This window comes from Eurypyga helias, unplaced genomic scaffold, assembly GCF_000690775.1.
Source record: "Eurypyga helias isolate BGI_N326 unplaced genomic scaffold, ASM69077v1 scaffold16810, whole genome shotgun sequence".
Taxonomy (NCBI): Eukaryota; Metazoa; Chordata; class Aves; order Eurypygiformes; family Eurypygidae; genus Eurypyga; species Eurypyga helias.
In genome coordinates, this window is record NW_010226446.1 from 10131 (window position 1) to 24100 (window position 13970).

Genomic DNA, 13970 nt, shown 5'->3' on the forward strand with positions numbered 1-13970 from the left:
TTTGTGCCTCTTTTATCATTCATTATTCTTAAATATTCTATGACACATAATTTACAGAAATATAAATTATGTTAACATGTGAAGTAAAACCACAGTGAGATGTAAGTTTGAAATTTGATATATTTTGTGCCTTTAAAAAGTTTCCTACTAGCTTTGGCTGTCACCTCCGTTGTTTTAATAGTTTCCTATGCAATGTTTCCCTGAGGAGGGAGCTTATTGCCCCTGCAAGATAGCTTTTAACAGTTACAGCAACAAGGTAGAGTGAAAAAAATCAATATTTCATTTTAGAAGGGTGTTTCAGAATTTTTTTTTATCCTGTAATATTAGAATGGCCTCCAGTTCTTCAAGCTGTATTAAAATTGCATGTGTTTAAGCTAGTACCTCGCTTGATTTGCAGCTCTAATCTCTGCAACACTTCAGCAGTTTAAAAATTCCAAATATATAGTTTGAGGGCAAAAATACCCATTGCATAATGTGGTTTTCTTGTCTTTGTGTTGTAGGTTGTGTTAAAGATCATTAAACATTACCAGGAAGAAGGACAGGGGAATGAAGTTGTCCAAGGAGTGCTGCTGGGTCTTGTGGTGGATGACAGACTCGAAATCACAAATTGCTTCCCTTTCCCTCAGCATACAGAAGATGATGCAGAATTTGATGAAGGTAATGGTTGCAGTTTTGCAAAACTTTAGGTAAATAAATACAAACCCTTACATGCAAAAAAGGATTAATTTTTTCCCCCCTACAGTGACCAGAAGCTTGTGTGTGATCAGAGTGTTTTTGTTTGCCTTGAGGTATTTTGTTTGCCTTGAGGGTTGCTGTCAACCATCCCGTATATCTAACAGAAATCTTTTCTATGTAAGGATCATATAGGGATAAACGCTGTATTATATGGACATCCTGTGTGGACAGGCTTACTCTAAAATAAGGAAGTCACATCAGTTTCCAGTCTATAATTCATATAGACTTTAAAGCTTTTTATGAAAATGGCTGTGTGTATATATCTGTATGTATATGTACATGTACATAGTCAGGCATATAGATTGCCTTTCTGTGGATTCATTTATATGTGTTAAGCACTCCTTGAAAGCCTGCAGAGCTTTTTAAATTTGAGACAGTGAGTAGCTTGAAATCTGGGTGATATTTTTGCTTTTCCAGTTGTGCTGGGACCAGCGTCAGTGTTTTCTGACTGTCTTGGTGTTTCCTTGCTGGTCCTAGTGATGTTTTCCTGTTGTCACTGTAAGTCAGTACACTTGTCTTGACACAGAATGATATGAAGCTTAAAAAGTAAACTCAAAAGAGTTTACTATTTTAATCTTGGTGTTCTATATATGTGTGTGTATTTAATGATACTAGTTGAAATGTTTATTTGTTAGGGCTTAAAAAGAGTTTAACTTCAGGAGTAGCTAAGGAGGCAATTCAGTCAAAGTAGTTGCGGTTGGGAGCTTGATTCTAACTTTGATAATTCAGTGTGAGTGAGATTACTCAAAGTCTAAACTGCTTTTCCTTGTTTATAATGAGCTCTTAATATTTTATCTTATTAAAAAGAATCTTAGACTCTGCCTTTGAAACAGGGATAATTTTAAGAATTCTTTGCCACTTGGTAACGTTTCTCAGCTGTTTATTGCTTCTGTTGTGGAATTATACAACATACTGTGTGAAAAAAAACTGAAGCAAGACTCAAGGGAATGTAATTGTCCTACATTGATATGGTGCTTGAGTCAGAATTACATTTTAGTAAAGCCAAAAAGAAGTTTTAAAGATTCCATCTCTTCTGGAGCTCTTAAAAGGATTGGAGTAATCTAAATTTTTAATTAGAGCCCACGCTTCAGTTTTCCCTGTAGAAAATGGCTAAATTGTTTCCATGGAGCAGACAGGCAAGCAAGGGGTGAAATGAATTTCTTAGTTTCTGAGATGGGTTCCTCTCACCGTATGATGACTACCATGCTGAAGCTGTAAGCCTGTGATCTTGCATGCAAGGTTCAACTGTTTCTGCTTGGGAGAAACTTCATTCCAAGAAAGTGACTCTTTTTCCCTCTTAGCAAGTAGGCAGTAATCCTGGCATTAAGGTGCAAAAGGCAATGCTTGTGGAGCTTCCCTCACCTGGATGCCTTAGCCTTCTGTCCCCATGCTGCAGGGACAGAGAGAAGAGTGAACTCTAGCCATGGTGGAAAGTGAACCTACCACAGTGACGCTGATGCATGCTCCTAGCACGGATAGGGAGTTTGCAGCCAGGTCAGTGGCGCTTGCCTGTGCTGAAGCCTATACACCAGCCTCAGGAGCCATTCTCTATTGGTTTTCCTCTTCCCTAGCCTCTACCGTATGGGTCACAGAGACATCCTCTCTGTATTCTTCTCACTGAACTAGTGTTAATAGACTGAACCATTCAGGAGACACAGCACTCATGTTAGTTCTGCATTCCCTTTACTTAGGTCCTCTTCAGCCACGTGACCTGTGTGGTAGAGGCTAGGGGAGGTGAAAACCCAAACAAAATGGCTCTTGAGGTTGCCAGCTGAGTGTTAGGTGCCTTTTTAGGCTCTATATAGAGTTGTCTTCTGTCTTGCTAATGTGAAAACGAACAATGTTTTATAAACACTCCTTGTTTGTTTTCCCTGGAGCTATGCAAGCATACTGCTAGGTTTTCAAAAGATTGTTTTTTTGTTCTAGATACAGATACTCCAGCAGAGAAATCTCTTGTGTGTCAGCACCTTAAAATTCAGGATGCTAAAAACCAAACCAAACAAGCCACCTCCCTTCCCCCAAAACTCTTCTGTTACATCAGTAGCATAATTGGTGTTATATATTTGCACAAATTCAGACCCAGAGAGGTGGATGGAAAGTAAATTGGGCTTGTTCAGTCTGGAGAAGAGAAGGCTCCGAGGAGACCTTACTGCAGCCTTCCAGTACCTGAAGGGGCTACAAGGAAGCTGGGGGGGACTTTTTACAAGGGCCTGTAGTGACAGGGCAAGGGGGCATGGGGTTTAACTGAAAGTGAGGAGGTTTAGATTGGATATCAGGAAGAAGTTCTTTAAGGAAAGGGTGGTGAGGCACTGGAACAGGTTGCCCAGAGGAGCTGTGGATGCCCCATCCCTGGAAGTGTTCAAGGCCAGGCTGGATGAGGCTTTGAGCAACCTCGTCGAGTGGAAGGTGGCCCTGCCCATGGCAGGGGGTGGTCTTTAATGTCCCTTCCAACCCAAACCATTCTATGATTCTGTGATAAATGGGTCTTGGCACTTCAGTGCCTCCACCACCCAGAATGATAGCTGACATTGTTCTCTTTGGTCACATTAATGTTATATTGTTTCTTCTTCTTTCTTAGTGTATATTTTTATTTATAATTTCCCCCTTGTCTAAGATTCTGGAATAGGAACAATCCTATAGACATTGCAAGTTTCTGGGCCTGCAGAAAAAGCATTTATTAGTGGTCTTTGGTCATACTTGATCTCCTGTTGATGCAGGGGCTGCTGCACTGGCTGAAGGGCCACATTACCCCAGCTGCCCTTCTTCTGAGGGGAGGAAATGGGGAGAAACCATGGTATGGTTATCTGTTGGCAAACTCCTAATCTGCTATGCTGAGAGATGAATAAGTACGCCGCAACCATTAATTTCTTCTGTGTCATTTTGCAGGAGCTCTAGGAAGAGATCACCTGAAAAATACTGATTTGCCTTTTGGTCTTTCGGTGACCGTTGTTGAGAATTGTTCTTACGTACAGGAGAGTGATATTTGAGCAAATGAACTGTTGGATAATTGGCAAGAGACATTTAAGCAAATGTTTTCCTTTTTTTAAACTGAGCAAATCTAATATAAAACACATTTTTGAGGGTGTTAAGAAAATCTCCTTGATTTGAACTTGAAATAGGTATGCGTGACATTTAAGAATCAGTTTGATAAAGATGTATTTCTGACTTGTTAGCAAGAACCATTTCTTCAGATATGCTCAGATATGCTTTTGTTATGGTGCCATTTTGTCTCTGGCTGCTAATGCCTGAGATAATATTAAGTTTTGACTATTTACTGCAACAGAATTCCTTCAAAGATGAAATACCTGATTTTTTAAAAAAAAGTATACCCAAATGTACTCTTTTAGTGTAAGAACATTTTTTAGTCTAGTTTGAATTTGACTGTTTCTAGAAACTATAGAACACGTGAGGGGTTTTTTAACTCGGTAATTCTCACTACGCATCTAGGAGAATTATCTACCATTTATGCATCCACAGGTGTCTTTCATCTTAGAACGTTTCTCCTGCAGTGTTGTCTTCCTAAGATTCTTTGCAAAAAGTGTAATTTTTTTGGTAAGATTTCCCTGTCAGGGAAGTCTTAAACACTTAGGTTGGCCTGCTGCAGCACGGGAGTTTTGGAGGGGGTGGGAGGGTTCAACTCTTAGAAATCTGTAGGTGAAGCTTAGTTGATGATGTGTGAGCTAATGGAGGAAAATTGCAGAACAGTGGTATGTGGTTGAGTCTTCAGCAAAAGATGCTTCAACACGAATGTTTGATATTTTGGGGCTGCACTCTGCCAGGCGTTTACTTTTCAGATAACTGTTTCAGTACTACTTGTGCCCTTAAATCCTTGTAGGTATTCAATTTATTTCTCCAAACACAGATATTTAATTTTAAGAAGATCCTTTCAGCTATCTACATGTAGAACCCCAATTCCTGGGCCTTGCCCCCATCTTCCACCCCATGGGTCGAGCTCTTGTTTAGGGAAAATCAGATTTCTACTGTATGGATTTTTGCCTTAGGCACTTCTATGAAATGGTGCAGTACTCCAGCTTGTCTTTGTGAGGGTGGTTTTTCTGAGAATTACTTTCACTTTAAGGCACTTTTGTCTGAACATACTTCAGTTAAGGTTTAGAAAAAAAGCTGTGATGGGTGAGGAGTATTTTCCTCCTAAGAAATAAATGTGTTATTCTTGGCTATAAATCATGTTTCTAAGTGACGTGTTCAGTCTTTTGCACTTCGCTGTTTTTATGTTCAGTGCTAAAGGAAATTTATATTCCTTTCATGGAAAGCAACAGTTAAAAATGTAGTATACATCTTGTAATTCATTGTAGATCTTGTGAGACAGTGTTTTGAAACAGGTTTTATTTCAACCTGGTACCTCAGCTTTGTTAAGTAAGGTACTAAAATACAATAAATGAAGTGCTGTGGTAATTGTGCCAGTAGAAACTTTGAGACAGTTATATAATTATACATCAAAATAAGTTCTAGAAGGCTGTAACTTTTTTCTTCTATAACTGTGCAGAGTTTTAGATTCCCTCTGAAATGCTACGGATGAAAGGATACTGCTGCCTTCCCACTCCTGCCATGATTTTTGCTTTCTTACCTGAGAAGGTTAATTTTGTTTTTCAGTTTTCAGGTTAGAAGTATCTAGATCTATCTGCTAATCTAGATTAAAGATTCTAATACCTATATTTTTCTGTGCTGTTGGTTCTGTTTAGTTTTATCATCAGTCAGTAACAGCTACAAATAACATCGTTCAACGTTTCCAGCAAAAAATGCTTACCTTTTTCTTTGTTTGTGGCTTCTGTTTAGCCTCACACAAATGCGGTTGCATATGGCGAAACATGTTGTAGCTCCTATATAGTACTTGTTCCATTTTTAACTGGCCATGGGTGTCAGCAGTTCGTATTGCTGAGTCTTAACTCTAGTGTTGCCAGCACGGTGACCTGCGGTAGGTGACCCTCGCAGACACAGAGAGCTTCAAGTAGCTGAAAGGAACATGCTTAGAAAAGTTAATTTAAGATAAAGCAATGACCTGGATGTGTGTTTGTGAACTGCTGTCTGTGGCAGTGAGAACAGAGTGGTGTTGGCTGTGTTGAGGCCCTCCTGTTTGATCAGGGGACTTGTTCTTGGGGATTCATTTCCTGAAGTGAAGCCTCTGGTCTCCTGCACTGGTTTGACATTATAGGGGCTTCAAGACCAAAGTCACAGGAGTTCTTAACGCTTTCCAGGGTACTGTGTCTCAGTGCATAGGTGTGGTGCTGGTTGGTGGACTCTTCGGGCTTTTCAAAAAGCGTCTTACTAAAAAAGACTACTGTCTTCTAGAGTTAGAGTTTTTTAAATTTCATTAAGTTAATAGTGTAATTCCACAAACAGCCTTGTGAGTACAACTAGAGAGGTGATATGAATCCCTGAGGTGCTTTAAACCTCTGTATGGGCAAACCAGAATCTCCCAGACAGTAAGTCTACACCTGTAGGGACCAAATGGACTCTGAAGATGGATTTCTTTGCTGGTATTGCTGTAGAAGTCCTGATATCATTAGATCCCAGACGCCTTAGCTGTGCTGATTCATCTCCTTCCTGTAAAAGCTTCTGTCCAGGCTAAATTTTGTCAGTTTTTCTTGTGAAAACACCTTCCAGTTATTCCCATTTCAAATCTGCTAGCATTGTAGCTCAAAGGTTTATCATTCTAGGCATATCTTTTCTTTCTGTTGCATTGTTGAAGGACAGAACTTGAGCATGCAGTAACTGTGCTCTGAATAGGCAGATGCAATTTTAGCTGACAATTTTATTTTAAGGTTTATTCTCTCTTAGATATAACAGTTGGCAAAAATACTGAAGGTCGTGTATTGTTTTATAATAAAATGGAATTTTTATGAAATGCAGAAATACAGTTATATGAATTTCAATTTTTATTTCACTAAGGACAGGAGCAGATGACCCCAAACCTCTTAAGTTGCAGCCTTCGTTCTTTGGCCAGTTGTAGTCAATTTATCTGAATTCCTCAACCGTGTTTTTCCTAAGTTCCTCTAGTAATTTAGGAAGAAAGCTATACCATGTAAATGTTGACTTTTCAATTACTAAGTGCTGGCAAAAGCCCGTTAGGTTTGTGTGTGCATTTATGAAATTTCACTTTGTGCTCTATGTGAAAAGGATATTTAATTTTAAGTTGGAATTTTTTCTTTATCATTTGGATGTAAAGAGCACATGAAATAGTCTGCAGACTTGGCAAGGATTCATTTGTATGAAGAGTTCAGGTGGTTATGACAGAGTGAATGATCAGTTGGTAAATATGCAGAACAGTCTCATCTAGTCTTCCATATTTTGGGTTTTGTTTGTGGGTTCCAGAGCTGATATTGGAATATACTGATTGTCGAGGAGGTTGGTTGTTAGGTGTGCTTAATGGTCATGTAACAATCAAGGTTCTTTAACAAAGCTGCTGATCACACCTGGGTTTTGTACTTTCCCTGGCACTACTGCGAGTTCTTGGTTTGTTGCCTCAAAGGGAACTTCTATTGACACCGGTTGGTCACTGTGGTGGTGCGGTGGAGTAGCAGCCATGCAGCGTGTTAAATGCTTCGTGTAAATTTTTCAAACTATTCTGGAGGTTTTAGTTTTTATTGGGTAAAGAAGAAGAAATTGGGATGAAGTGCTGCTTTTCAAGGCACAGCGCCCTGTATGTGCCGATACACGGACTTGTCTATATCAGGTAAAGCAGTGTACCCCGAAGTGTGGTTTTATAATACAAAGCCCTAAGAAAAAGTGCTTTTAATGATCTTAAACAGAAGAGAGGGGTGCGAAGAGTAGGTGTGCGTAACCCCAGCGCAGTGCTGCCGGCCGGGGGCAGCGAGGCGGCGGCGGAGCCCCCGTTAGAGGGCGCTGCTGCCCAGCGCACGAGCCTCGGGCTGGGCTGCGCCCCGCCGGAGAGCCCAGGGCTCACGTAAACCTTGTTTCGTTTGAGGGGCTTCGTAGAACCTTTTGCACAAACGAGTCCCGAAAACATGTTACAAAGCGCGTTGAATTTAAATGCAGCTCACGGGGTGGTTGTTTCTGAAATCAGCCTAACTGTGCTGCGTGTTCTAAGGGGCTATGTCGGGCGGTAGAACGTGATTCAGAGACTCCGGTGTGTGCGTTTCTATCCTCAGAGCAGAACAGGAGCTTTCTTGTTTTGCAGGTTCGCTTAACTTCCCAATTCTACCACGTGTAACTGAGAAAGAGGAGTTAGCGCGTGGGATGGGTCTTCTTAAAGACCTTATTTCAGTAGGTTTATACTGCTGGACTCTGTAGACTTAAAAAATGCATATAAACTATTCCTCTTCTGATAGTATTGCCTGAATTGCTTTGTTGCATTTCTGGATTGCCAAGTTGATTTTTACTGTAGAGGCAATGCTTTAAAGTGGTAGATAAATCGTTTTGTTCAACATCTAATTTCGAATCAAAAAGAGAAACAATTTTTCTCTTTAAAGCACCAAGCACATTAAAGTTTTATTTAAATTCAGTTCCATTAAGATTTTGCTGCAAAAGAGGCTAGTGTAATTTGCTTTTAAATGCAGAAATGCTGTATTATCCTTTATCTTTTTTTTTAAGAAAACACAGTTCATGGCATTTTTCTTTGAGCAGTTTTAAACATGAAAACATTGTGGCTGTGTAGCTCCTGAAAGATGAAGCCATAGTTTGATTTTTGTTCAATAATCTGATTGCAATGGATATTAATGTATCTAATAAACTTTCATGCTGAACTTTCCTAAAAATTATGCTCAAGGATAGTCATGTAGTAATCCTGAAAATGAAGTTCGAGAAGCATCTGGTTGAAGTGATAGGTAGTTTACTGAGTGTAACTATCTTTAAGTAGCATTAGAACAAGCTGGATGACTGCATCTAGCTCAGTTTTGCATTCAACCATTTCACTATATGCAAGTTTTGAACTTGAAGCCAGGAGATTTTTACTTTGTAGTTTGTGTTCTGTCGTAACTGTATTCTTTCTTTATAACCATGATACACAATCATTTGCTATATGGATATGTCATATAGTTTTGTAACACTTGCAGAAACTCATTAATTCTTATGTAATCAGCAAAATAAAAGTCTAATATATTTTATTTTTTGTAATTTAAGTATTACAAGTGAGCTATTCTGAATTAGATTTTTCTTGCTAATATCAGCTCAACTCTGACTAAAGACATTAGAGTGCACAGGAGAGGATAACCAATTAAATAATAAAAGAATATTCAGATGTTTAATATGTGTGTTTTTATTTGAGGCATCAATCTGTGAACGTTCTGCCTATAATATAGTTTGTGATGGTGATTTGAAACTATTGTTTTATGCTTATTGTTTATTAGGGGAAAGAAAATGTACAGGTTACTTACCCTGAGTACTCAAATTCTTTAAAACAGATTTTGAGTTATCAAGAATCTGAAGGTTGAGTTTTACAGATTCATTTAATATATTATTTGTTCAGTTTTGGAAAAATTAAAAAAATCTGAAATAAAATATTTTATATTCCCCCACACTTTAAATCCCACAGATGCAAATGACTTCGTGTTTGTATTTTATCATTAACCTGTGGAAATACTACAGTAAACAGCTTCTAGTGTGAGAGTTCCTGTTAAATGCAGGGACTCCCAAGTAATTTATTTTAGCTGCTCTATTACAGATTAGTTTATGAAACGATATTGCTGTGAACATGTGACAAAGGTGAAACTTGCTGGCTTTTTCTTGGCCCCCCCCCAACTCTATAATTTACTGGGCATTTGAATTTTGCTCTACCACAATTCAAGAAAAAACTCTGGATGTAACCATTGGTATTTTAAGGAAAGAGTAAGGCAATCGCTAGAACTTCTAATAGACATCCTGGTAGATCCTGTACTCATCTTACCTAACTGAGGTAAGGGCTGCCTTGAGTGCCTAAAGGTTGAAAAAGCAGGAGCTTTAGGCTACCTCTGTGTGCCATCCAGAAGGAAGCCCAGACTGTGTAAGGTGGTGATGTCAGTTCTGGTAAAAACTTCCTACTTCTTCACCCTTGATTGAGCCTTCGGTCCAGCCAGCATGCTAGAGAAGCGGGCATTTCCACTGGTCTACCTGGGTCGATCACTCGGCTTTCTGTGCGTTTTGTTTTGGGCTGTGGCATGTCCTTTCTTGAGAGATGGATTGCTCATGCTCCCTGTGTTCCCCTATAGCTTTGGCCAGGTATTTTGACTCTACGCTCGTTTGTTCTGCTGGTAACACTTTTCCCAGTGTGACTGGACCAAGAGGAAGAGAGTGCTCTTTTAACACCTCCTTATTGCCTCTTTCCGTTCCCCCTCCTTTCCTTTTCTGCTAATGCAAGTATTTAGCCATTTCCTTCCCTGAAGAATGCTGCAATAAACCTGAGGGAGCTGAAGAAAAGCATGGTAAAATGAACGAATCCCACGTGCTAATATTTTATTCTGAGAGTGAAAACGAAGGAAATTACTATAGTTCTATTGAACAACAATTCAAATCAGTATGTCTGGGTGAAAAATAATAGCGACTGATTGAAATAAAAAGTAGTCGTGAATTCAGAAAAATCTCTCTAAAGTTTTATGGATTTCTCAACTGCATAATCTGGAAAAATTATGTAGCATTTTTCCCTTCTAAAAGAAAATCATACATACTCAAGGTACGGAACACGTTAAACCCAAATCGCACTTTTTTTGTTTATAGCATTTATATTTATTTTATTGATGGAAAGACAGAGACGCATTCCTGGCCCATGGTTCAGTACTGAATATTGAATTGAATACTTGAGGAACAGACTTGAAATCCATTTTGCTAACAGGAAACCTACTGCAGCAGTGGAGTGGAAGGCACAAGAAATTGATTCACAAGGATTACTAAACTGAAAAGAGTTTTTAGACAAAAACTAATCTTCACTAGAAAAGAGAAATATCCTTAGTAGAGTTTAAGTTTAGCTCTATATTTCAGCATTATTTATTTATGATTAATGTATGTTGTGAAATCCAGTGCTGCAGTAAAAATATATGGAGCAAGTGAAAAAACTCAAGCTGAGCAAACCTTGCGTTTTTGTGTAGTCTGGTGAGCCAGTGTGGAGAATCTTAACGGCAAAACTTAAGGAATGACAAACTTCTTAACAGCTCTACTGAAAATGGGAGGCTGTGCATAGCTGCACAAGCAGCAGTGTGTAGTAGGTTAAATTTATATAATTCCTTATTGACTGTATCTACAAAAAGTATTTATTGCCAATAAGGTGGTTCTCACCCATCTGACTTCAACACATTTACTATATTTTGGTTTGTGATGTGTTAGTCGAGAAGTTGCTGTAGTTTGCAGCTTGTCTTTTGTTTCCCTGTTTGCTGAATACACAGTTTGATTTCTTTTATTGGATTACATGCTTCAGTTCAGCGTAAATTCGTGCAGCAGAAAAATACACATTAAAATCGATTGCTTACTCTTCAGTAAAATACTCGTACGTTTTTGTAGGTTTAGTAGGAGAAATCCTTGATGCACGTATTTATAGCCAACATGCAGCATTGTGGAGGTTTAGTCAGTAATAGAAATGGAAAGATTTCTTCAAACTTTTTTAGAGAACAAGACGGGCATGTTCTTTGTGCGATATATTTAGGTCATAAGGGACATGTGCTAAGGATAATTTTTTAACACTTGCTAACAATCCTAATATGACTGATGAATAAGCCATATTATATTGTTCCTGAGTTGGCTAGTGTGGATTTTAGTGATTCCCGATGTGCATTCAGACTCTCTTAATTGCTAGTTTCTTGCTGTTCTATCTTATTGTTTTGTAGGACAATGCATAAGCGGGCAGAGAATAATCAAAATGGTTTCCCTGGCCATATTAGGCACCTAACAGAGATACATTGGCCGTGCAATGTGGGCATGCTTTTGCAAGTGGAAGTCTCGTTGAAAGAAAATAAATCTTGATGGGGAAATAATTCAACAAGGCTTGAACATATTACTCAATATGTGTCTGAATACATATGTAAAAATATTTATATTCATACATGTGTGTATGTAGAGTTTTATATATTGAACCCTAATCCGTGCGATGTATCTTGGAGCTTTTATAGCGTGCATTTATTCCGCAGGGAAATGAGAGGGGTACGTTAGGGAGGCACGACAGACACTGAATGTCAGGATTTTAGAGTTCTCGATAAGCTGTCATACTGTGCCAGTTCTGTGCCTTTGTTTTAGAAAGAAAAGCTGGTTCAGAGATATTTGCAGTATAACTGAGGTCTGGTTTTTCTGTTCTCATGAATTCAGAATTTCAAATGCTCAGTATAAGGCATTTGACTCCTGAAGAGGTTCCTCGAACAAGCACGCGCGAGGCAGGTAGGGAGGTGGGCAAAGCTAAAGGCTTCCTTGTTTGAGGGGAGAGAGGTTTTGGGGTTTAGGTTTTGATATTAGTGAAACAGGAGAACTGACCAGCTGACCTGCAAATACCCAGGAAAGGGGTATTTGCAATTTGACTTCCACATGTAAAGGGAAATAGATGGTGATTTTTTTTTTTTTCTATTTTCCCTCTAGCACGTTTGCTTTTCTTGTGGATTTTTTTTTTTTGGGAGGTTGTATTGCTGTACCTACAGAGAGAGTAATAGCTGTTTAATGCTTTCAGATACTGTTCTAATCATCCTGTGGTTTATCTTAATCCAGTTTGTGTAACTCTGAATGGTTTGTTTTGGGGTTTGGGTTTTTTTTTTGTTGTTGTTTTTTTCTTTCACTCACATTTTGCAGCAGGTTGGGGGAAGCTTCCTTTATAGCTTACTTCAGGCGTTGAATCTACAACTTCAGGTTGTTTAAATCCAGGTGTTATCCCTCTGATCAGTTTTTTTGGGAGGGGAAAAAAAAGGATTTAATTTGCTGGATTTGTTACTCTCGTTTTTACTCAGTTGTCTTAGCCAAGCACAACAGATGATCTTTTAAAATCCCGCATAGCTGCAAAACATGAAATTAAGGGTTTTTTCATAATTCTTCAAGTGATTGTCAGTTTTGCTCTAACCAAGTGCATCTAGGAAAACTGGTTTGGGCTATGAAAGCAATACCAATGATTGGGAATAAATCAGCTTGTGGCCATTAAGTCAGTTACAGTTGAAAAACCATAGTCTACACAAATGTTGATTTCAGAGTTTAAGTCTGTAGCTGTAAGGTTTAATTGAAGAATTTTATCAGACTCAAGAGTTGTGCTCCATATTAAATAGTTGAAAATTTGATTAATCTATGCACTGTTGATTAAAAAAAGTTTGGCAAAATCTTTGTGTAAACTGCTTTACTTAAAGTTCACTTTATGAAATGTACAGTTTAAGTTCAGAGCTGCTGATTTTCTGTGGCTGCAGCCTGGGAGAAAGGAATGAGGGAAGAAAGACTGTTTGAGAAGGGAATTGAAGACTGTTGTAAGGATGCAGTTTGGACACTGGGTGCCACTCCTGGTACACACTGAGGCTCGAATGCCTTTCTCACGCAGTGGAACAACAAGCACTCTTAAAAATGGAGGTCTTTGTTACTCAGGAAAAGCTGAAGGTCTTCGTCCCCTGAGCCAAGTGATTCTTGTGGTTGAAAAACATATTCCTGAGTTCTGCAAGGAGTAATTAAAGCTACAAGGGCAGCACTTTTTTTTTTTTTTTAAATTGTGTTAATTCTGCTGAGGAGGATTTTGTAAACTTGGGTTTCTGTGTAGTTACATAGTTCCCATCATGCGAAAGACAGACAAGGTCACAGCACCAGGTATTCAGGAACTAGACCAAGAGTGGCAATTCTCCTCAGAAACAGGAAGAATAATTTCAAAACAAAGAAGAAAAAGAATTAAATGTCTCCTTGGAAGTAGGGTTTGTTTGTTTGGTCTTTTGGTCATGTGTTTTTTAAAATAGTACAGTGTCAAAAATCATGAGTGGTTTGTTGCTGGCGGAAAAGGAGACGAAAAGACACTTGAGGGTTGGTTTGGGATTGATCAATTTTCAGAAACTAGAACTGGAGGCATAGAGGAGTGGTTTCCAATAGGCACCAAGTGCTGAAGATAAGAGGAATGTCAAGGAGATGAGTGCAGAGTGGGAGTAAGAAGTGTTTACATGCAAATTGGAACAAGGTTAGTGCTCCCATCCTGAAAGCTGTGAAGCTCTCGAACTGGGAAGCGCCAAGTGATTTATGCTTTATTGTGCTCATGCCCAGAGGCGTCAGCAGGCTCTGGGTGTCCTAAACATTGTACAAACACATACTTGCTCAAACATCTTAGAAACGGCACAGGAGTTTAGGTGGCCAGGTCG

The 13970-nt window shown here is 38.9% G+C and overlaps 1 protein-coding gene across 1 annotated transcript in view; it reads left to right on the forward strand.

Moving 5' to 3' along the window:
- Nucleotides 1-500: 500 nt before the first annotated feature.
- LOC104510824 (eukaryotic translation initiation factor 3 subunit H) overlaps nucleotides 501-13970 on the forward strand; it is a gene marked incomplete at its 5' end in the record, with an annotated part of 51683 nt that continues 38213 nt past the window's right edge. The window contains one exon of the mRNA XM_010153199.1: nucleotides 501-657. Within this exon, the coding sequence (XP_010151501.1) occupies nucleotides 501-657 (157 nt within the window). The remainder of the gene's footprint in view (nucleotides 658-13970) is intronic.